This window comes from Trematomus bernacchii, unplaced genomic scaffold (genome assembly GCF_902827165.1).
Source record: "Trematomus bernacchii unplaced genomic scaffold, fTreBer1.1, whole genome shotgun sequence".
NCBI lineage: Eukaryota > Metazoa > Chordata > Actinopteri > Perciformes > Nototheniidae > Trematomus > Trematomus bernacchii.
The window spans coordinates 67,194-90,950 of NW_022987821.1; the positions used below are offsets into that span (position 1 = coordinate 67,194).

The 23,757-nt window shown below is 42.1% G+C and overlaps 1 protein-coding gene across 2 annotated transcripts in view; it reads right to left on the reverse strand.

Annotated features, from left to right (window-relative positions):
• The window catches only part of LOC117499089 (microtubule-associated protein 2-like), a 50,201-nt gene that overhangs the window by 11,008 nt on the left and 15,436 nt on the right, over positions 1-23,757 (reverse strand). The window contains exons 2-6 of one of the 2 annotated variants that reach the window (XM_034151383.1): positions 21,467-21,531; positions 12,755-12,811; positions 6,407-6,574; positions 5,462-5,536; positions 648-3,263 (exon numbers count right to left, since the gene is read on the reverse strand). In XM_034151383.1, coding sequence (XP_034007274.1) covers positions 648-3,263; positions 5,462-5,536; positions 6,407-6,545 — 2,830 coding nt within the window. In that variant the 5' untranslated portion in view covers positions 6,546-6,574; positions 12,755-12,811; positions 21,467-21,531. Of the gene's footprint in view, positions 1-647; positions 3,264-5,461; positions 5,537-6,406; positions 6,575-12,754; positions 12,812-21,466; positions 21,687-23,757 lie in introns of those variants that run through there. The other variant, XM_034151384.1, reaches the window with a different exon arrangement.

A 23,757-nucleotide genomic window follows, 5' to 3' on the forward strand; every position in this document is an offset into this window, starting at 1 on the left:
ATTCTTAGCTAGCTAGTAAGCTAGCATAGTACAAAAGACACATTACGATTTACTATCATACAAACTTCATGGTGTAGGTTAGCTTTTTCTTTTATCTTTAGATATACACCAGGGAACAAATTCACAAAGGGATTGCACAGCTTTTGTGTCCGCTTAATCTGCACAAATAAGAACAAAAGGAGCTGTGTAACAGACCAAGGGTGAGTTGCCAAGCAAACGGTGTCTAGGTTATACTTAGTTTTTTGCTCACATTTTAATTAATGTGCACAAATTGCTGGGTGGTGCAGAGCCCCTTCTCCTTTTACTGTTGAGTCAAAAGGTCAAGCATGATTTATTTATTTTTCCCTGAGCCCGTTGTTGTCGTTGAGCAGTGAAAGAGCAGTACCAACGCATTTGCCTCAGGCCCATGTATACTTTGCCCCTGGATAATTGCAATCACTTACATACAAAGGGTCAAACTGCACTCAGCTTCTAACAGAGATTTCAATATTATATCAAAAGCGCAATATATTTTGTGATAAGGACCTTGAGACAGGGCAGATAGCGGCCGCAAACGATACCCAATCAGCACGTGCAATCCACTCTTTGGGAATTCCTCCCTAATTTTACAAGCGATTTCTATTTGTATTTGAACAAGTTCTGGGTACCTTGTGAGTCCATCCAGTTACTGTCTGTATCAAGGATGGAGACGTCCATGGTTGTTTCATCGTACGCTGCCTGACTGGTCTCTTCCATCTCCTGACCGATCTCAATGTCTTTCTCTTTCACCTCCATTTCCTCTGTCCTCTTCTCCCCCTCATTCTCTATTGGTTTCTTCTCTTTCTCATCGCCTATGCCATCACACCCAACAAGCTCTTCCGCTGATGGGTCTTCTGTGACAACTTCAATCACCTCTTCCATGCCTTCATCCCCTTTTATCTTTGTGTCTTCCCCTTTACCATCGCCTGCTTCACCTTCATCCAGTTGCTGTACATCATGGTCAGAACACGGAGACAAGTGCGAACTGTCTGTCGCGGGGTCTACATCTTCATCGCGTGCACTGTGACTCCATTCTGAGGTGGGGTCTTCTTCCACCGTCTGATCGCCTACGGTCAGACTCACCTTGATAAAACCCTCGGGCACTTTGGCTTCCTCTATAACCTCTTGAGGTTCTTCAGCTATCTCAATATCATCCTCTTCATCTGCTTCTTCCTCTACTTGAGCTTGAGGTATGATGATGATTGGGGAGGATAATTGTGGCATTGGTGCGACTTCATCAGGAGTCACTTCCTGTAACTGGATTTGGGCAACTTTCTCTGCTTTTGGCGTCTCTTTCATTTCTATACCGTCTAATCTTGTAGTTGTCTCAGTTTCAATCTTCTTGTCATCTTTCTCTGTGCTATCTCCTAAAGACCGAGATGTTGGTGAAAATATATTCGTGTTTGTCCGTTCTGGTTCTTCCTTACATTCTTCTAACTCCTCATGCTCAGATTTCTGAAATTCTTTCCCTATCTCCTTCAGTTGATCAATTCCTGACTCTTGATCCTTCTCTACTTCGACCACTGGAACCACATCTTTTGCAGCCGTGTCTCCAGCAACTTGGGTTTCTGAGGGTGTATCATCTTGGTTCTTGGGGGTGGTGGGAGTTTTGGGAACCTTGCTTTCAGGTTCCAGATTAGTGAAAGTAAAGGAACTGTCTGGTGGGATGGGAGAAGCCTCTCTGGAGGGGTCTTTTTCAATGTCTACCTCAGGAATCGCTTGGTTCTTTATGTCCCCAGGCAGGCCAGTCTCCAAACGAAACTCAGTCAGTCGGTCTTTTGAAGAAGTAATTGGGATTCTTAGGCGATCAGGTTTTACTCCACTTGTCACGATCCTTTCAAGAATCAGGGTACTCTTTACTGGCGAACCTTTCTTTTCAATCACAGTTTTGGGAGAAATCTCAGGGATCATTTCTTTACGGTCTTGTTGTTGAGTTTCTTTTTGAACAACTTCAAGTTCCTCCTCAATTCCAGTCTCTGTAGAAGGGAAGCTTTGGTGTGGAGAGTCCCCAGGATTGGGTACATCAGCAGGAGAAGGCATTGGCCCCGAGTACTCATGGAAGACACAGTAGCCCAGGTCCTCTAACTGGCTTTCCCCTCCCACCACCCTTGGGGTTTTATCTCCTAAGGCTAGCTTGGCCAAAGAACCCCCTCCCAGAGCGGATACATTGGCGGGTACAGACTTTCGCCTCATGTGGCCAAGCTCCCTCTTCTCTAATGATTGCCGTGGCAAGTCTCCAGCAAGGTCCAACATCTCAGAGATGCTGCCTGAATGTTCAATACATTTGTGCTTATCAGAAGGCAAAGGTGTATCTTCTTTGGTGGGGGTATCTTCAGGGGATCCACTGGTAGTTGGGGTAACAATTGGAGGATGTTGACTTTCCAAAGATGGTGTTGAAGGGTTTACCTCAGATTCGTCAAAGCTTCCACTGATTGGACACAAGGTTCTGGACTTCTCTTCCTTTACTGTCTGACCCCCCGAAGACCCGACAGTGATGTTCAGGGAGAGGCTTCTATGTTCAAGAGACATCTTTCCAGGAATCGGTCTGTCTTTTTGATCCAGTTGTTCTTCGACGTTCTGCACAATGCTTTTAGTTTCCTCGCTTAACTTTTCCTCCGCTGCTGTGCTGAATTCGTAATAGCTCTGGGTTTGTGATGGAGCCTCGCTGTGGCTTTTTGAGGATGTCTCAAAATAGGTTTTCACTCCAGACACGTGTTCCACAAAAATATCTGATGTCGCTTGTAACTCTGTGCCAGGTGCTGGACTTGCCTCGACTGCTTCTTGCTTTTGGTCTCCTTCTTTATTCTCAGTCACTTGCATCTCATACGATCTATTGTCACTGCCACCATCTTGGTCCGAGGTATTTATCTGGTCAACCATCTCTTGTTTTTCCTCCCTTTCAGACATAGGGGCTCCTGATTCGCTGGGTAACATATCTCCCTCTTTGTCCTCCTCTGTCAGTAGAGGTTGTTTTGCTTCATTTTCTTTCAACTCTACCGGCAGGTCTCTCTCAGGAGCGACTTCTTCTACTTCCTTTGTGTCTTTTCCACCTTGCTCCATTGAGGTGTCAAAGAGCAGTTTTCCTTCCACAGACGGAGTGGGAGATTCAGTCGAGGCGAGTTCTGCACATTCAGGTGTTGCTCTTTCAACTGCCAACTGCTTCTCATGTAGCGGCGCCCCTTGAGGTTCATCTTCTTTCACAGGAGACTCACAAGACTCCTTACTGATACTTTCTTCCGGCTGGGCTGTGAGTTGCAAGGATACTGTACAACTGTGTGCTGAGTCATAAAAGCTAAAAAGCTTAGCTTGATGCATCGACAAAAGCTAGCCAATACAGTCAAGCTGAGGCCTTCTGCACATAGATACAGTAGCTCTCCATCAAGCAAAACACAGTGTATTTTGCAGCAGGCCACAACAGCACAGGGGGGGTCACATCACCTAAGATAGCGTGCCGAACTGGAATGAAGGAATGAGTTGCATGATGTTAGATGACCAGAAATAAAAGTACACATTGAATTCCTATTGCAATGTACAAGGATAAATACAAAATGGTCAACCTGATGATATATAATGACTCTTTTTTATATAACTAACTGTAAAAGTGTTAATTTTCTAATGCAACTACAAAAATACAGTGGATGTAAATGAAACTTTATATTGCTTGGATAATAAAATGCTAAATTACATGAATTAGAGCTATATTGTTGATTTAATTAACCTCATAGATAAGAATGATATGTGTCCAATGAGGGTGGATGTTATGCTTTAAGTGTGTCCTTAGTAACAATAGGAATACAAAATTATCTTTTGCCATTGGATGAAATGAAAACAACATTGAAATCAAATCAAAGCAAGTGATATCCAACAGACCAAAAATACATTCAGGACCTATTCATGAAGCACCCATACAGGTCGTGTACCTGGAAACACCTTCTTTCACACAATATTCCAACAAAACCCACATCAAAATATACACACAGTATAGACAGTGATATTTGCATTTGCAATGTAGCTGGCAATACACAAGTGCAAAAAATGATCAACTACGATACGGTTGATCAGGGGTTGTAATTTGGCTCCGATGAGAAGCAAATGGTTATGTTTTGCGTGAAAAAGCACAAAATCAAAATGCTGTGTCACATTATTTTGCACACGGCAACTTCAGGTATTGAAGCAGAAGCTTAAGGAAGTAAGAGCAACAAAGCTGGTAGGCAGCAAAGCCCGAGCTACGTCACAGTTTAGAAAATAAAGCGGAACATCTTCGGTACCCATTAGCAGAGCACAAGAGGATCATGCAAAAATAAGTAGTGGGTAGAAATTCACTCGCTTTCATAGAGGAAGGATTGCTCACACATACATTACACTCGCCCACAAAAACCCATAAAAACCACACACACCTTTTTGTGACGGGATCTGTTCACTTTGATGACTTCCTCCATTGAGAACCTCAGGTGTCTGGGCTTGCTGGTAGCCCAAAGCCTGGGGTTCTGATAAATAATCTGTCTGCTCTAAGGCTCCAGGCTGCTCATATGCCACCTCCTCCTGGTAACTGTGGGACTCCTTTTCCTCCTCCTGCAACTCCTGCTGCTGACTGACAACCTCTACTTTATCTTCTTTGAGCAGGGAAGGGGGGGGGGGGGGGGGGCACATAGATGAGACATGGAGGACAACAGTACTGGGGTTACATGGGGTTACTTTCAGCTCTGATGGAGATGCATGGGATGCAATTAACACAACTTCTGTTACATTTTTTTTGCAATTAATTTAAGAGATTTATAATCATTGGAACACTAACAGTTTAAAAAAAACGTTTTTATTACGAATGTATCTCATTTTTTAGTACAGAAAACTAAATTACTGTTAGATTTGAGTAATATTGATACATAATTGTCCCTAAATGATGCAGTGGGACTACATTCTACTGTATTGTGATTGCATACCACATGCAAAGAAAGGAAATGATGAGAAAACAGACTGCGCTGTTCTCTGAGCTGAAAGTCAATCTGTGATTTACTTGTTGAGAAAATCTATAGACACAATGAGCAAAGGAACAACAGAGGGGAAGGGGAAAGTGGAGTAGTGAGAGGAAGGGCTCCAGTGGCAGAGAATGTGCTTGTGTTGTTGAGTTTCTGAAGCCAATAACATACTGGCATATGTTAGGAAGCTAATATTGAACTAAAATGGTGTACAGGAAGTGTGAAAGTGGACAGGACAATGTGGCACATGCTGCAGACTCCAGAAAGGTGATATGGTGATTACATAAAATGCATTGAACGCTAAAAAGTAAGGGTACTAGAAGAAGAGGAAGGAGTTATTTTCTAATCATGCAGAAAGGCTGCTCAAACTTTAAAAACTGTGTCTTCTTTTCAAGATTGTTTTTACCACTTTCACCACCATTCACACTCTCACCCTGAGTGGTTAAAATAAGTGTGAGCGGGTGTACCTTGTGCCACGGGCCCAATCTGCTCAGCGGATGGAGAGGGGGGTGGGGAGGGAGGCAAATTGGCTGAGTCATCCACTGCGAGGGGAGAGAGAGAAAGAGAGAGAGAGACGACACAAGACAAGACATGGATGGGAGGAAGGAAATGAAAGACCAATAACTGTGGTGACCTTATCGGTGTGTGTGGCCTCTCTTTGAGTGTGGAACAATACCTGCTGTGTGTTTGATGAATGTAATTATCCTCTAGGATTTGATTAGTGGCCAGTTTACTCAAAAGACAAATGCACATGGATGCATTTGAACTTACCTCAGATAGTGAAAATGTCAAAAAACATACACTGAGTCACATTATAGTTGCTCAAAATCGAAGTTCAAGCACAATAGCTGCCCACTTCTCCTAGTACTAGACTCCTGTCAAATGTCACTGTGTGTGCTGTGTGCTCTGCATGTGTGATCATTAAAGAGGGTTTCATCCCTCCCAATTCTATTATATTCTAACAAATCTAAAGACATTGACAAACTTCATATTTAAGTTTAATTCACTATGTAAAGTCAATATTTTTGGGTATTTAAACCAACAAAATAACACATTTCTTGGAATATTATTGATTATGTGAATTTCTTTTAAATATTAACTAATCACTAGTTGCAGCTCTAAAGTCATGTTCTTCTGGTTTACTTCCAGAAAAGGTCCAGAAACTTCTATCTATCCATCTATTCTATATGGACCACTGCAATATCAAGCACCACACTGCTGCAGCAGATTGCTAATGTTCAGCGCTCATTCAAATGTGAAACACGTTCCATTTGGAAATTGGCTGCCCTTGCTTGGCACCGTGAAACCAATCACATTTACCCATCTGGCAGCATGAGTAGGCAATCCAATCGATATCACTGAGCCAGTGTTGCATGCACATGCTCTCACACATACACACTCTGTGTTCCTACCTGTCGTTCCAGGGTGTGCAGCTGCCCCGCCGTTGAATCCGTTCTCCCTGTACGCAGAGCTGTAGGCCGAGTAGCCATTGTTGCCGTTCTCCTGGCCGTTGGAGGTCGAGTGCTCGTCCGGCTGCCGACCGTCTGCCATGCTGGGACACCGGGGGGGGGACGGGTCACCTGGTGGAGCAGGTGGTGGGAGAAGGAAAGAGAAAGATGAGTATGAGATGTGTGGAAAGAAAGAGGATGGACACTGCGTGGTGAAGTTCAGAAATTGGCCACCAGAGGGAGTGAGGTGCAACATTATTCCTCTAACGGCTGGTCTTTGTCTCAGCATCCATGTGCTCGGACAAAAAAGGAAAGACTGCATATACAGTATATCTTTTAGATTTGTTATTTAGTACAGTTATGATTTGTTTGGTTTAAAAAAATGCCTTCAAAATGTGTGTTCCTGCCTGTTCCCTAAGGTTTTCTGCATACTAATTACTGTGAGTATTGACCTAATCGCATATGAAAAGGTAAGATTCAATCCAACACACAACAATGAACAAACTAGTAAAAGAAAATCTAAATCAAAATGGGATATACACACACATTTTAGAGGTGTACCGCAGCAAGCTGCTCGTGAGAGGGTGAAAAAAAGCCCTTGAACACACCCTGTATATCCTCTCACCAACGATAAGGAGGTTGTTGCCATGGCAACCAGTACAGGTCTTATAGGGGTCCAGCAGATGGGTTTGACAGGCTTGCCCTATTCATACAAAAAAGAAGTGCTCCACCTACACACGGCACTTCATCCAAGTGACTGTAGATATAGCCAACGCAGACATGCAACAAGCTCTTCCCAATTAAGTATGCACTAGTAAAGTGCATTCTATTCAAGCAAGCGCCCTCATAAAAGCTTTTTTTCCCCTGAAGAGGAAGCCATAATGTTGCTTTTTAAACAACGTTAGCAGGGGGCCCTCCCCTGCCTTGCAGCCGGGCTAAATTGCATCATTATCATCATCTGCGGCTAATTTCATCATAACAAATGATCTCCGAGACTCCTTTCTTCCTCCTTTCTTCCTCCATTCTGTTTTCTGATGTCCCTTTATATATGAGCTTTTTGTCTAGCTTAAGCTACTGTTATTAAAATCTAACTTTCTCCTCTTTTCTCTTCCAGTTTTATCTCGTCCAGGTTTTTTTTTTTTTCAGCCTGATTCTATTTCCGTCTTCCTCTCCTGACGAATCATTTCCAGGTCACATTCATCTGTTTGAAAACATATTTATCAGAAATATTTGAACAATAAAGTCAGAGGTTACTAACATTTGTAGTTTGTCAATATCAAACCTAATTGTATCTCGATTGTGTTACATTTGATTACATGTACTCTACATATTTCTCCTTTTCCCGCTCTTTTAGCTTAGCTAAGCCAACTAGTAGCACGTTACTTATTAGCATACAGACGTGACTGCACTATCAATCTTCTTATGGCAAGGAACTCTCTGCAAGAAGGCATATTTAACATTTCTAACTATTCTGTTAAAATCAAGTTGTCCACCCTGCTAAGCAGAGAAATCTATGATAGATTTCTACATTACTTTTTCTCTGCAGCTTCTGAAAACCAAAGAGCCTTTGGGTGTATTGTATCCCACTCTCATTTGTCTGCCTCTCTCTTCCCTCCTCATTCCTTCCTCAGTCTCTCTCCTCTCCTCCCCTGCAGCGCTGCATGACGACAGGCTCTCAGTGATCGGGGCTAATGTCTGCTGCAGTGGGAAGAGACGAGCATGAGAGGGAGAAAAAAAGAAGAGAGGAGGAGAAAGACCTACTGACATTCAAAGATATTGTTCCAAACTGTCTGAGACTGAAAACCTCCGCCCAGGGCTCAGAGGAGTCTGGTCCCAGCTGTTGCTAAGGGAGAAAACGGGTGCGCTGACAGCCAGATTGTGCCGATGGTGGTTTTGAATTGCATTGACCCGCTTCCAGCTGCTGTTTTGGCAATGTTACGCCACACTTGGCATTCACACATTGTCCCTTTCAAAATCGATTGGCATAAACCATGGCTGCTTACATAAATGTGTTGCTTTCTCATTTGATAAAAAGGTACTAAATTGACTTTCAATACAAAGTGGCTTAAGGAAAAACTGGCAGGATTGGTGACGATTTACAATATTTGCATTCATGTGAATCAAAGCTAACATATTTCCTGTTCTGTGTGATCACAATGCCAAGGTCAATGATATAAACCAAGTGAAATAACTTGTCGTTGCTGTACAAGTATTCTCTTTTTGGTTACCAGGTAAGTTTTAGACCAGTGGATACCCAACAAAAAACCTTTAAATTATGTCTTCGATACATACATTTTATGTAGATAGCCAACTATCATGGATCACTAATCTGCTTCAGGGTACAATCTGTACAGCATACAACACCCTGCCCTTTTCTACCCTCGTTTAGGAAAGGAAAAACTCCACACACAAGCCATTTAACGGGGAAACAATAATTAGAAGATATCTTAAGTGCCATATTCTTATTTACCACTTCTTGTAACATGAGATACTGAACTCATGGCAAATTGTTTATCTCCTGATGTCTACTTCGCCCACCCCTCAGGACCTTGCTCTCCAGGCACAACTTGTCATCCTCTTGTGGCTAACGTGATCCGACAATGGCTTTTCTCAAAGCTTCCTTCTGGCTGTTTACTAGTCTTATTGTGTTATGGTGGAAAGGATCATTTGAAAGAGGGGCATCCTTCCAAGTAAGATATTTTCTCTACTGACGGAAAACCTCATAATTGTTTTGTTTTTTTCCCCCAGAACAAATGCTTAATCATTCTATTTGAAGATACGGTACAACATAAATAACTAACACAGTCTCTAGGGGTCAGATCGCAATTTGTCTGCCACTATGGCGTCCCCCAGGGCTCAATTTCAGGTCCCATCTCTTTTCTCTATTTACATGCTCTGCACGACAACATAAGAAATCTTAACATTCAGTTGGATTTCTACGAACATGACTCTACCTGTCGATGAAACCTAATGACCAAACCCTATACACACACCTTTCATATTTACTTAGCAGAAATGTAAAATGTTGAAGTCTGAAACTTCCTCTTAGCTTAGTTAACGCAAATTGGCAAAAATGTGTCTTTTTTTCTGCAGTAAAAGACACCTTTGACACTAGTAATAAATTGCATTGCGTTATGGAATTCAGAAAATCCCACACCAATTTATTCTATTATACTTTCAGAAAAGCTAGAAATCCAGCCCAGAGCACAGCATGTGAACAGTCAGTGTCTTGATCTTGAAAGGGTTAAATCAACAGCGCTGGGAGTCAAAGAAAGACTGTCAAATCCTATTACATCTTGGGATCAATGTGTCCAATTGAACATGCCGACATGAGACAAGAGAGAAGGTGTGGCAGCAGGCCTTAGGCTCGACTCACTTCTCTTTTTTTTAATCCTTTTGTCTTTCTGATGCCCCCCTGCTGTACTGCGTTCTACCTTACAGCCCTAGCATCCCTCTTCTCTACCGACTCCACCCCGTCTCTAATCCGACCTCACATCCCTCCCCCTCTCCGCCAACCGTACCCCAATCTGGGTCACTCATCACGCCTTCGCGGAGAGCCGCTCTCATCGGAATGTCACCATCCATTTAGGAGGGAGGAATCTCTGGCAGCTAGTCTCAGGCCAACCTGGCCTTAATCCTCTGTGAGAGCGCCCGGGTGTGTGTTTTTTCTTTGTCTGTAAGTGTATGTGTTCTGTAGTTTAAGGTATTATTTTCGACATTCCTATCATCACTGGAATGGCTTACCATCCAGAGAAATTAATTTTTTTGTCACCTAAATCAATATGTGTTGTAATAATGCATTATTGAATCATTTGCCTGAGTTACTCTTTCTCTCATGTCACCTAAGGGGACATTTTCAGAATCAAAGTGTTTTTTCTTAACTTCAAAGTGATTATCTACACAATATTATTGTCTCAATTATGAAGTTATTTACATGGATTACGGCTCCAATGTTATCTCAACTAAGACTATGACATAATAAGATATAGACTTGATTCAGCTTAGCCTGAATAAATTAAAAGTTGGTATAAAAGTCTGAATGTACTAAGCTTCATCAAAGGACTTCACTATTTAGATTAGTGTAAGTATCACAACCCATGCCAACACAGTCTCTGTGTAACACGTTGCAGTGATTGATGGGTAACTGTCACACTAGACACCAGCCCTGAGGTGGACAGTGGGACACTCAAGGTTGCTGTGACCTGTAATCCACCCAGGATCCAGTGACTTCCTCCAGCAGACGGGCAGATTATGTTATGGTGACTCAGCAAGACATGTGGGGATTGGCGGGTAATGAGCGCTGCCAGTGAAGTGTGAATGAACTGTTTATATGTTGAACAGCAGCATGACGAGCAAAGCGCACACAAACACATGCCGGTGTGTAATAAGAAGGTGGAAACGGGCTGATTCCATCTCTTGCAGATTAAGAACCGTATTACATGCAGTAAAGGGGCACTACACTTTCTCTATATGTGACTGTAGATTTCAGCTTAGTTCACGAAAAGTTAGCATTAACTTGAATTAATTAATAACATTAATGGTGTTATCTATTAGAGTTGAGTTGTAGTAGGCAAATATGTAAAATGATGTATACAAATTGAGTGATCCCTATGCAGTATCTACATAACTATAAAATAAAAACTTCTAGTACTGCGACTTCCTCCCCCATCCTTTATCACAGTCTTGATATCTGACCATGAATCTACTGTTCTGAGAGCAGCATAGATGCTGGAGGGGGACACACCCTGACATGTATTTCTATAAAGACGGATAAAATGGGATTTACATCCACTGTGACTTTTCTTTACGTAGTGTGACTTAATAGATGCAGAGTATTTAGGAATCCTGCTGCAAGCGTTTGATGATATACAACCTATATTTTTTACCACTATGCCATCATGATGAGGCTCTGTCACATCCAATCAGCTGTCAGCAAAACTGACTTTCTTACTCTGAACTTCAGGTGGTCTGTATCATTCCCATCAGCCCCCTACTCAAATAAAACAAACATTAAGTGATTCAATGACAATAAACGATGTGGTAAAAGTAAATAGTGCTTTTTTGAGCTTTTGGCAATCTGCATCAAATGTTGCTTGTGACATTTGATGATGAATTGATTGGCATTATTGGATTTTAGATTTTTCTTAAAGAAACTACTGTCTGCGAATTAGATTTTCCTCCTTCAAGACAGTTTGAAGATTGAATTTAAATTATGATTCTAACTCAGATGTATGTCCTCCTCACTGCAGAGTAGATGCTTCTTGGCACCCATCGGCCCTACCCCACTATGATGTCATTGTTCCCATGGTGATGCGAGTCCTGGGGTGGGAGGGGCTGGGGACGGTCAGGAGAGGATGCTGGCTGCAGAGAGACGACTTTGACCACGTTATAGATCCTGAAATAGGTCAACAGATCCTCCAGGCGCTGTCCCGGGGGGGGGCTTCCTAACTGCACGGACACAAATGGCATCGGAGCCATTTAAACCGTCGATACACTGAGAGCTGGTAGCTGGTGATGTCATTTCAGACCTTTAAGCTGGTGCTGATGGGGGAGGATTGTTCGTGTATCACTGTTTTCTTCTGAGTAAGAAAGTAAATATAAAATACAAATATAAAAGCAACAACTGACCGAGCCATCTGCTGCATTTGCCAACAACTCTTCCCATCTGTCTGTCTCTTCAGCAGTCAGTGGCCATGTTCACGCGTCCTTCATGGCTGAGTGCACTGTGATGACTGTTGACAGCCCACGCCCTACACATACCTACACACACTCCCTTCCCAAATCAACCCTTCCACGTGCGCAAACCCCTTAAAAACTCAACCGCAGACGCACGCAAACAAACACACCCTCTCATTGACGCCCCCGGACGCATCCACCGAGCAAAAACCCACAACTGCCTGGTAGTAAACACATTGTTAACACGCGCTAAATATAGAAACACAAACTTCCCCGCCAAATCTACATTTAGCCACTCAACTCTGTCATTTCCATGTTCTGCAGCGCAAAACATGGAGTTAAGGAAAATATCTACTATGACCTCAATCCAAACAATCTCCTCTCTCCCTTCCACATGTTGAGCATAATTCCCCTTCTATTATACATCCATGGACAGCCAAGCTAATCATCTGGCTGAGTGCAGCCACTTACATCTGACTCCCGGGGCCCCATGAGTCATGGGAAAAGTGAGTGTGAAATGTCATGCGAGCGATATGAGTGGAAGTAGTGCATAGTATACCGTCTGGCAGCAGTCCAGACTTCTATGTTTTGGATTTTTCTTCGGGTTATCTAAGTGTGAGGTGACGTTCTACTTACTTGAAGAGCTGTCGTCACTGATGGATCAAACAGACGAGATGAAGCGGCTGCTCAGACCTGCATGAGAAACGAGAATGTATGTTAAGAAACTGCAGAACCTAAGATTTAACACAACAAGGGTTTAAGCTGAAACCAATTTAAGGCCTGGCATAACATTCAAAACCGTAAAACTGCTCAATAACATGTCTTCATTAAGACTAAATATACACATTTAGCTGTTTATCTTAATGGATATTTGCCGTAGATTTCTCCTAAAGTCTCCAAAAGTTGACATTGAATAATGTCTCGTTTCCATATTTTTGTTACCCTTTTCCATGTCGTTTATTGCATTTTACGATGCAAAATGCTCTTCTCTTTTTTTCTGGCTTTTGACAGCATGTCCTGATTAATCAAAACATTCCGTCTGAAAACATTTTAAATGGCAATAAACTGTAATCAATCATTTTTTAACCAGGTATAATTCAATGTTCAGATTTCTGCTTTGGAAATGTGTGCAAACGAGCCAGAAGTCATAAATACAAAAAATGTCAAGTGTGAAAGTTTAATTGTGATATATGTATAAGTTATGCATTTGATCTAATGTCTCCTTATAATCCAGTGGGACAGTTTCAAGGTCTTCCTTCTGAATACTGACTATTATAGAATTACATTTGGGGTCTTTACACGAGACTATTCTAATCCCAGCTGTGTCTTTAACATGCCCAGCAGCTTAGCTCCGTCACCTGGAGTCTGTCAGCAACATTAATCCAGACGTCACTGTGGTCTCTAATTTAAGCTGCTACTGATGAGCTGTACACAACAACAACACTACACAAGATGATCTATTCAGTGTCCATGCATGAGAACTGCTGTGTTTTCACAAGACTAAAGGTCAAGCGTTTTGTGATTACTGGCATTATTCCCATGACCAAATGTCATTCTCGTTTGATCTTTTAATTAATTTAGTTAAATACTCTAAGTGAAGATGGCGTAATATGTAAGTCCAACTGAGAAAGCATACGATGTGATTCTCCCTTTAGAATACTTAGATACATTTCAGTTTTTTGCAAAAAACTCCATTTGTATAGAAGTCTATTGCCTTTAAATATCTTTCGAGTTCACCTAAATGGAGAGCGGAGACATTTGAAGTAAACAACAGTCATTGCACGCAGTCTGAGATAAAAGAAGAACAAGAAGAGACACACAGATCAGCAGTATGGTGTCCAAGGCAACTGCCGAGATAATAATAATCCCAAAATAAATCAAAGTGATGATTTATAAGTGATTACAAGTGACATCATGTCAACTGTGTGCCAACTAGACAGACTCTCCTCGTGAGCTGTTTTTGAGATTTGTCAAATTCTTGGATTGGTCCGTTGGGGCTGAGCCAGGGGATGAGTTAAGGCTTAAGTCAGCCATGGAGAAAGACAGATTTGCACGTTCACTCTGCTTTTTGGAGGAGCTAGAAAACAGAGCATCCTGTTAACATTAAAACAGTGTGAAAGCACCGTCAGGGGGGAGGGCGGGGGTCCTGTCGCCCAAACAGGCAGTTGGACAGAAAAAGAAAGAGACAGAGGATGAAGTAGAGCTGAGCGGAGATTCTCCAAACAGGAAGGAGGTTGATTTATTAGATAGGAGAGAGAGAGAGGCCTGGAGAGAAAACGAGCAGGAAGCAGAAGAGGAATGACAAGTATTTCTACTAAAGGACAATTCTGTTTTTTTAAGCATTATTCTATTGACCATCATTTCAGTAAATACCTTAGGTAATACATATGATACATGCATTTAACCTCCATATCAGTTTGGTAAACCTGTGGCTTTGTTCATTTACTTCCTAGATGCTAGTTCAAGCCAGATACTTGGCATCTCATCTTGGGTGTTCATCAAATTATCCTGCGGGCCGAAATTAAATCCACCAAGGGCCTGATTTGGCCCCCGGGCCTTGAGTTTGACACATGTGCTGTAAACCCATGAGCTATGGTCATGATTTCCATGTTAACTGATTTCCATAATTGAATTTGAGTGTTGTAAATGTAACTGAATACTTTTATGCTCGTGCATTGTCATCATGATCAAATTATAATTTAAAAAAATCCCCCATTATTTGATGATTTTCCTTGTTTTCGTGGTTTTATTGACTGACTGCTTGTTTATTTTTTTGCATACAGGAAGAAAGTTGGATTACTAGAAAGAATGGGACATGAAGTTGGGGTTCATAGAGGGAGGGAACAAAATGTCTTAAACGACAACGTTTTCTTTTTTTTGCTTGTGTTATTTCAGAGCCTCCATACATTCCTTGTATAATTGGTTGGCAATGAAAACACATGCCCACTTTGTTCTAAAACGAGCACTAAAAACTGTTTACATTGTCTTTAAATTTGAAGGAATGATGAATTGGACGGAGAAATGAAGGGAAAGACCACATAAATACATTTGTGTCTGCATATTACGAGAAAGAGGCACACAATGTACTCTCCTAGAGCAGCAGCGGTAAGGAGATAAAGGGAGTGAAAGTAGTGGAGAAAAACAGTAAGAGAAGTCACACAGGAAGTAATGTCTCTTCAGGGGGAAGGCCGGCCAGCTGGGGAAGCTTAGCCAGAAAAAGAAAAAGGATGACCAGAGAAGGATACATAAAGTAGGTACCGCCCATCCCAAAAATATCATGAGTGCGACACAAATAGAAGCATTGTACTCAAAGCCACTTTAAACTGTCGAAGTAAATGATCCCTTTCTCACACAGTAGTTAGCCTGCTTGTTATGAAACCATAATCTCACATCACACAAAACTTCTCTATCTTTCCTCTTTCCTCAAAAAGTGCTCACATGTTTCCAATAAATGATAAATGAACAATTAAAGCATGTGATATAGGACACAAATTAACTGCAATTGAGGATAAATGATGATTTAATGAGGGAACGCCTAAAACAAATGTCTTCTTTTTGATCACAAATTACTGCATTTTTTACTTCACTATTAACTAGTGCTGGGCCATTATTCAATATGACATTTCAACGTCTTTCCAAGAAATATTTTCTAATACACAATAACATCGTCAATATTGTCCTATCTGCAACAACACTCTGAGATAAAATGCTGACATTTCTACATTTTCACATTCTTATCAGTCACCCAAGATGACCATCAACGACTAGGCCTCTGAAGGGTGGATATGTAATGGACGGGTACAAACAGTGAGTGCAGGGTCAAACAAACAATCAATATGTCTTGAGTCTCTTGGAAGAGAGAAAACAGTCGACGGCACATTTTCCGTCTTGACCTGCATGTTCCTCCCAGGAGGACGGAGGCCAAATGTGTCCGACAGAAGGCAAGAGAGGAGAATCGATGGAGGAAGGGAAGAGCGAAGATAGAGGAAAGAGGTCAAAGCCGGACCTAATCCACAGATTTGACTTCATCATCAGAGACGAGGCAAACAGGAAATGAACCCTAATCTCAGAGCTGTGCTAAAAGGCCTGATAACGCGTTGCTGAAATGAACAGAGGAGATGAAGGGGAACATCACAGGAAGATATTTCCAGAATGATCTGATGCACCGTTATCCTGAAGAACCCTAATTATCCAAATCAGACTCAGAGCTTAAGGAATCTTTCAAAAGTAGATTCAAAAAAAGTATCGCCCTGGGGTTGTATGCAGTCGCCAACCAGTCAGGTTTGTAGTCAACATCATGTGACCAGCACATTTTAATCAGTTCATCCTTGAGTCCAGCTGGACGTTTGCACAATATTTGAAGAGATTCCCTTTAGGCGTTCTTGAGTACTTCATACGAATTTGACACATACCAACACAACCAAAGAAAAGAAGAACCAAACCACCAACTGTGTGATTTCTAGAACACAGTAAAGCAAGGTCATGTACATTGTTTCTTTGGACACCATCTTTGTTTTCTAAATTGCTTTCTGTATCAGTGGGTTGGCCTTAAATGACTAGATGGAATGTTATGCAAACACTGAGGACTTTCCAGAATCACACTTATTTAGAATAGTAGTCCTAGTTTCCTGAGGACAGTGAACATGGCTGCCAGAGGTTAAATAATGTCACCTGAAGGCTAAGCTGCTACAGCAGGTATAATGGAGTTACTCAACAATCCCACAGTACTTTAGACCACACATGTTTTCACAGGGATACTTAAGGAAAAACAAACCAGACTTTTGGAAACCCAAACACTGATTAAAATGAAATAAGAACAGTATATAAACATTAATAGTTCCAGGGAATTACATGATTAATGCTAATAATGAGGGTGTTAAAGCAGCGGTAGTTTATCATGGCTTTGTTTTAGGCGTGTTTGGTCCAACATGGGGGTCCAGCCATAACACAAGACAGAGCCTCTCCATGAGGTCTCTGCTTCCTCCCCTTTTAACTCAGCCATCGCCCTCATTTCCTCATCTATAATTCACTAAGACAACCTCCTTCGCCCCAAAGACGCATGCACACTCCCTTAGGCCAATGCAGACACACAAACACATGCATGTTTGATACGACAAAACCTTGGGGAGTTGAAGTCAAGGTAAAGAATATTCAAACGAGAAAAGTTTCAAAACAGCTACTTTGCTATAATAATGTCTTACTGCTCATCATCATCATTCCACCACTGACTCGCCTCACTGTGAGATTCATTACGTCTAAGAATCACTTCGCCTTTCCTAATCACAACTCTGCATGTAGTTCTCGACTCCTGTATTCAGCAGGGGCCTCGGTGCAATCTTACAGGTGTGATGAGACGGAGGGGAGGCTGTTTTCTACACCTCCACACTTTGTACTCAGTCCAGAGGAGCCCGTGTGGCTAATGAGACAAACTCCACCGGGAAATAGGCTCATTAATTAATGCGAAGGAAGAAAAGAGAGGAGATGAGCATGATCACAGAGAAGGTGAGCAGGGCACGGTGAGCAGCAGAACTTTGTCTAAAGTTATTTTCAGGAAGTTATTAAGAAAGCATCCGCCAAGGCCAATGGTGCATTCACATGCTTCATGGATTGTCCTATTTAGTGAGAGGCTAAGTTGTTCATACGACTGGTTCTCCAGGAGCTTTGTGTCGTGATGTAGAAACAACATGGATGCAACAAGGAAGATATTTTGTAGGCCTGTGTTTACAGTGTGTGCATGACAGCAAAATGGTAAAACAAAACAATCAGAAGAGCCATACAAATGTAGAGGTAAATTAGGGACAACTTTCAGCTATTTCATTTTTCCATATTATTCCAACACCACACAAATGCAACACAAATTCCCTATATTGCGATGTAAACAAACATGATAATTAATTTGTGTATCTGTCCTATGATAACGATAACTTAAAAATGTTTTGGATTCTACCATGCTATACACTTTAAATAAGTTTTATGAAAATCAGGAAAGACATTTAGACACCCAAAGCAGAAAGAATAACCTCCTGGGTGGAGGTAATAACAGACTCGTAAATGTACTGATAATTTAAGCCATTACTTTTAAAAGGTCACATAGAGCAACATAATTGTATGATTATATTGCTATTACTACCTTAACTCTAATTGTTGTACACTACTGGCCAAAGAAACATGGATAATTCGTGGGCAATCACACTTAAACATGATGTCCAGGTTGCAAACCCGTAATAATATAAACCCTTCGTTTATAGGGGCTGTTTCTGTCGGGAAAACACATTTTAAATGATTCCTTTCTCATCTTGCCCTTGACAAATGCCTACATCTTATTGGACAAAAAAAGAGAAGCAGGATGTTATATCAATCTGACAACAGTGGAGTTGACCCGGATCCATATATTACATGACAAGCATCACACTGTATATGCAGAAACCAAACGCACTCCGGGCCCTTTACAGAATCTACAAGCTCAAACACACGCAAGCAACACTTTTTTTGCTGCGTTATGTAAACCAGGCAGGACCAGGTGCAGGTCTTTGTGCCCCCGAGGCAACAGCTCCACTTAAGAGTGAATACAGGTGGAAGAACTGGTCTATTTTTTTATATATGTAGGTTCTTAGTGACCTAAGAGCCTCACACACACATTCATCAATCAACATGAATGACAAGGCGGCAAGAAATGAGGCCTGCAGGCTGTGATTTTTACTTCTCTGGAGCACTTTCACCCTCGGGAATGTGAAGTGCTAAAAATGGCTCAAATCTAACATGTTTAGGGCAGAATGTAAGTAGTAGTTTAGGTAGGTTTACACAATTGTACAGTTGCAGTGAAATGAGCATGTATTGAACATCAGCCAATTCACCCTCTACTGTATTTAAAACTTTTCAGTAATCCCCATTTACCATTGCACCATCATCACGTATTCCTCCTCAGCAGCTTTCCAGCAGTCCGCCCCCGATATGAAATGCTGTCCAATACATTTAGCTGCATCTGTCTGTATGGCTCCCCCCCATCTTTGTCAGTGACATGCTGCACTAGCTACACATCCATCACTTATCAACAGACACTTAAGGGCATCCTGTCATTGTCAAGGGAGTGTTGATTTGACCGCATTGTCACCTTTCTCCTACAGTTTGCCAGTAAAATAACCAACGTATTCATTATTTATGACGGGGATCACATTTCTTGATAGTTCGAAAGCACTGCAGAACAAAATGCAACAAAAAAAATCAGCATACTTGCTTTTCCTTTAGTCACTACACTGCAAGGTCAATTGAAACATCTTCCACTAATGCAGGCCATGAGTATTGATTGTAAGCACCAAAAAAGCAAGTAAGTGGACATAGAGTGGACCTAGATTTAATATGTATATTTACATTCTAATATTTATCATAAGGGGAAGCACATGCATATTATGTACAATAACATATATTTAGATTGCTATTTATTTGGTGTACTTCCCTTAAAATCCAAGCTAGGTCTCATTATCCTTGCAGTGGTCAATCTCCAAAAGTATTGGTTCCTACATTTCCCAGATTAAACTACAATTCCGATCCCCATTGGTTTCCGTCTGGCAGTTGGAAAAGTGAAGGAGGGAAAGCCTTTGAAACAATGGCACTCTCTTTCCCACTTGGCATCTCTGAAACACCTACATTGAGCTCTGTTACATTTCAAATGCCTCGCTGACATACTGCGGTTGGAACCAGGGGCGATTCTGACCCCAAAACAATGCCTCTATCTCCCACTGGTTCTGAACTGTGAGCGCGGCAACAGTTGGTTCACCAACCGCAACAGTGTCCACACTGCCAAACCATGACCTCACTCAGCGGGCATGCAAAAAAGAGGATGATCAGGGGGCATAGGGTTTCATTTGTGACCCCGAAAAAAAAGGGGGACAGTGAGAGGACAGATTTTCCCCCTCGTCCTGCCCTCCCATGCCATGGCGTGTCATCCAAAGTTAGTTCCCAGGAGAGGACAGCTCGCCTCAGAGCTGCCAACAGCAAGCCATGCCGGCAGACCCAGACATGATAGAAAGGGAAGGGGGGGCACGTCACTGTGGATAGGACAGGCACCCTGCTGATTTCTGGCACATAGTGTTAGATAGAACAGGGATTAGACCAGAGTGTGCCATGCTACAATGTCCCCCTGAAAACAATGACACATTCCTACAACAAAAAAGGGAAAAAGTGTGAGACAAGAGCCCTTTTCACCTATACACTGAAAATGTAGGCCTTACTGCTGTATATGAGAACGCGGAATCTTTCAGATCGGACATCAAACAGACTTTATCCTGCCAGAACACTAGCACAAAGTCTGAATATTCGCCGATTTATGGGGGTGAAGCCAGAAGAAAAAAACCTCTGGCAAGAAGTTCATACATTGATGGGAACAGATATTTCTAACCCTAACCCTAATTCCCGTTTGCAAAGCCAAATGCCATAATCATTGAGACTTATTTAAGGCACATGAAGAGACTTGAAAATGTACAAACTGGCTACGTGAACACGGAGTAATCTGCGTCACATCTTGATTTTTCAATGCTCTACCTATAGGTGCCACCCCTCCCTCTAAACCAGACAAGTATTTTTAGGAGCTGAGAACTCACATGACTATCTATTATTATGTAAAAGACTAAGTCTGGACAATGTGTGGATCTAATTATCTGGATATTGTCCGGAGTTGATATGAGAAAACAGCTGGTGAAAGAGAGGAGAAGAAGTGGGGACAGTCCAACTGGGAGCGAGATTAGTTTTCAATCCAGATGAAAGCAGGATGATGCAGATATAGGAATAAACACAGTGGGGGGGGGAAGAAAAAACGATAGGGAGTCAGATTTGGCATCTCATCACTACTTCCAACTTGTCACAGCTAGAAATGTGTTCAGCTCGGTGTCACTCCCACTGAGAATCCACCAACAATCTGTTGACTGGGACGTGGTATCACAGCATCCAAAAATACCACAACTGCTTGTATTTCGAATTGAAATAATGTATCTCGATCTTAAGAAAAACACAGCAGCAGCACACTCTGGGTGAACTGTCCTGCCGGCTGAATGATCAGAGATGTCTAGACTGGGTACGTCACAAAGACTATGGGTCACCAAAATACAGAAACAGCCCCTGGCTTATCACAACATCACTCTTTTGTTTGAATATGTCAGTAGCAAATATCATGGATAATTAGAATCTATGCATACAATAGGAGGATGACACGCAGGGAGGGGATTGAGTAAAGATCAAAGCCATGCTCGGGGGGGGACAATCACTAAAAAGGAACATTTTATTCCTATTTTCTGCTGCTTTGGTATTTTACAAGCAGAAAAGACTGCACAGCACAGGAAAAATAGAGCATCTTACCTGGTGGGAAAGGGTAGCTTTTTGTCTGCAGAGAGGGCTCAAGAACGGGGGCAAGGTAGCAGATTCTGCAGAGAGGAGAACAAATAGATGAGAGACAGAAGAAGGAGTGAAGATAAAAAGGCAGCAGAGATGGCTGATGCTTTTTCGCCGGCAACTGCAGCTCACACACTCTCAAAAACACACACACACATGCAGCGAGCCAACCGGCATGCTGTCTCACGCAGGTCTCCCCCTCCCTGCCTGCACCAGTGCACACTCTGCAACCAAACCAGGGGTGTGTATAAGGGGGGATGGGCACATGAGACAAGTGTGTGTATATTTGTGTCAGTCCCATTAATTCATGTTTGAAAGAGATATGAAGCTCATCCACTCCTGAGGGAATTATAAAGATACATCTCTATATCCTAGAAATTCCCAGAAGCATATTTCATTTTCCTCTCGGTGTGTATTCCACGTGTAACATTTCTTGCAAAAAAAAACGTCCACATTATGAATGTATGGAACCTCGAAGCATGACAGCGAACGCAGTGTATCTGCAAGTGTATAAAAGGAGGGGTGCAGGGCTTGCCCCCATGCTGAATAATTGCTCTGTCCTGGTGCTCATTTGCAGGCATGGCCCACTGCAGCAGCAGCAGCAGCACTGAAACAAAGGCGGAGAGGGGGGACGAGGGGGAAAAGAGGGTCTGAGAGAGACTGCCGAGGCCAGACAAGCAGAGCTAAAGCATACAACTCAGTAGCACTGAGCGCTGACTGCTCAAAGCCTAATTCCTGGCCCATTACTCCAACCTCAAACCACATGAAATGAAATATATTCAAATTCATTTGAAGATAGTGTAATGAAGGGCCGGATAACTTTAAAACCTTTTTTTTCTGTGTCCGTGGCAGAGAAGGGGGATTAAATGACCAAAAAGGACGTTATCAGCATTTGCTATTGTACAAATTGTTATTTTAAACAACTTTATTGGCCAAAAATGACTTCATTGGTGCATCGACATATCATTTATGAAGGAAGTACATTAATCCACTGAAACAAACCAGCCTGACCAGACCAATGTCAAGAGACACTCCCTAACATGATCGCCAAACCTCACATAGACCACAGAGGCTGAATCATAAAGGATACATCTTCATTCGACTCCAAGACTTTAGAAATGACTGCTTCCAGCCCACATCACATCCTCTCTGAGTCCCATTATTAGCATGTCTTGTTCCATAGAGGGTAAAGAGAGCCATCAGTGTAAGACTGTAATCAACCTGTCAGCGTCGGGGACTAAATACATTTAAAAAAACAACAAATGAGATATTTAAAATGGCAGTGTAGAAATAATCTCGCTGTGAAATGTAATAACGCGATTATTTTCAAGTAGTACATTTGTGGAGCAGCTTCAGGGTATACCGATGATGTTGTTGGGAATTTGAGTAAAAGGAAAAATAGACGTAGGATGAGAGATAAGAAAGATGGAGAATAAATGGAAGGTCGGATGGCACAGTTGGGAAATCAAAGCGTGGAGAGGCGCAGACAGTCCAGTCATCGCCAGCCGCCAACACTGATTACAGAGGGAGGGCTCTGCTAGCATGGCGGCTAACATCTAATCCGCTCAGCCTCTGCTAACGCCAATCTTCCAATACCGACTGTCAACAAACACATGACAGGCTGACCGCGATGTCAACAGATTACACATGTTGTTGACCCTTTGTCCTTAGCACAGTCCTCTGGTTATTAAGTATCAGGATAATAACTTGCAAGGATGACAATTTAGCGCTCTTCGATCAAATGCATATGGCAGGATATATTCTCATGGGTGACAATCAAACCTTATGTCTAGTTCCAATTTTAAAGGTAGGTCAATCGCATTTATGGAAGTGCTGGTTGATCATATATTGGGGCACAGCCAACTCAAAATGATCAGGATTATCTGAATGGATCATCGTAGGCTTGTGGGTAATCTGCCTGGACCCCTTCATCCAGATTTTGATCTGAGATTCCATAGCTGGTCAGAAAAGTCTGGAGCATTCCTGTTTGATGTTTTGTTTGAGAGATCAAACCAAGTACAACAACTACAACAACGAGGCCAATAAAAAGCCAGTTTTATGAGTTTTTAATGCAGTCTGAAGGACAAAACATCATCTGCTACTTCTGAAAACAAGCCCTTTCAATTCCAGACTTGCCTTTGTATCATCATATCCAAAAAGCTGTTTCGGACGCCTCTGAAAGCATGACTCAAGCTTCTTTAAGCCCAGACTGGGTTTCACTGAGCGGGCACTTTTATTGCAGGTGCTTGAGAAAACAA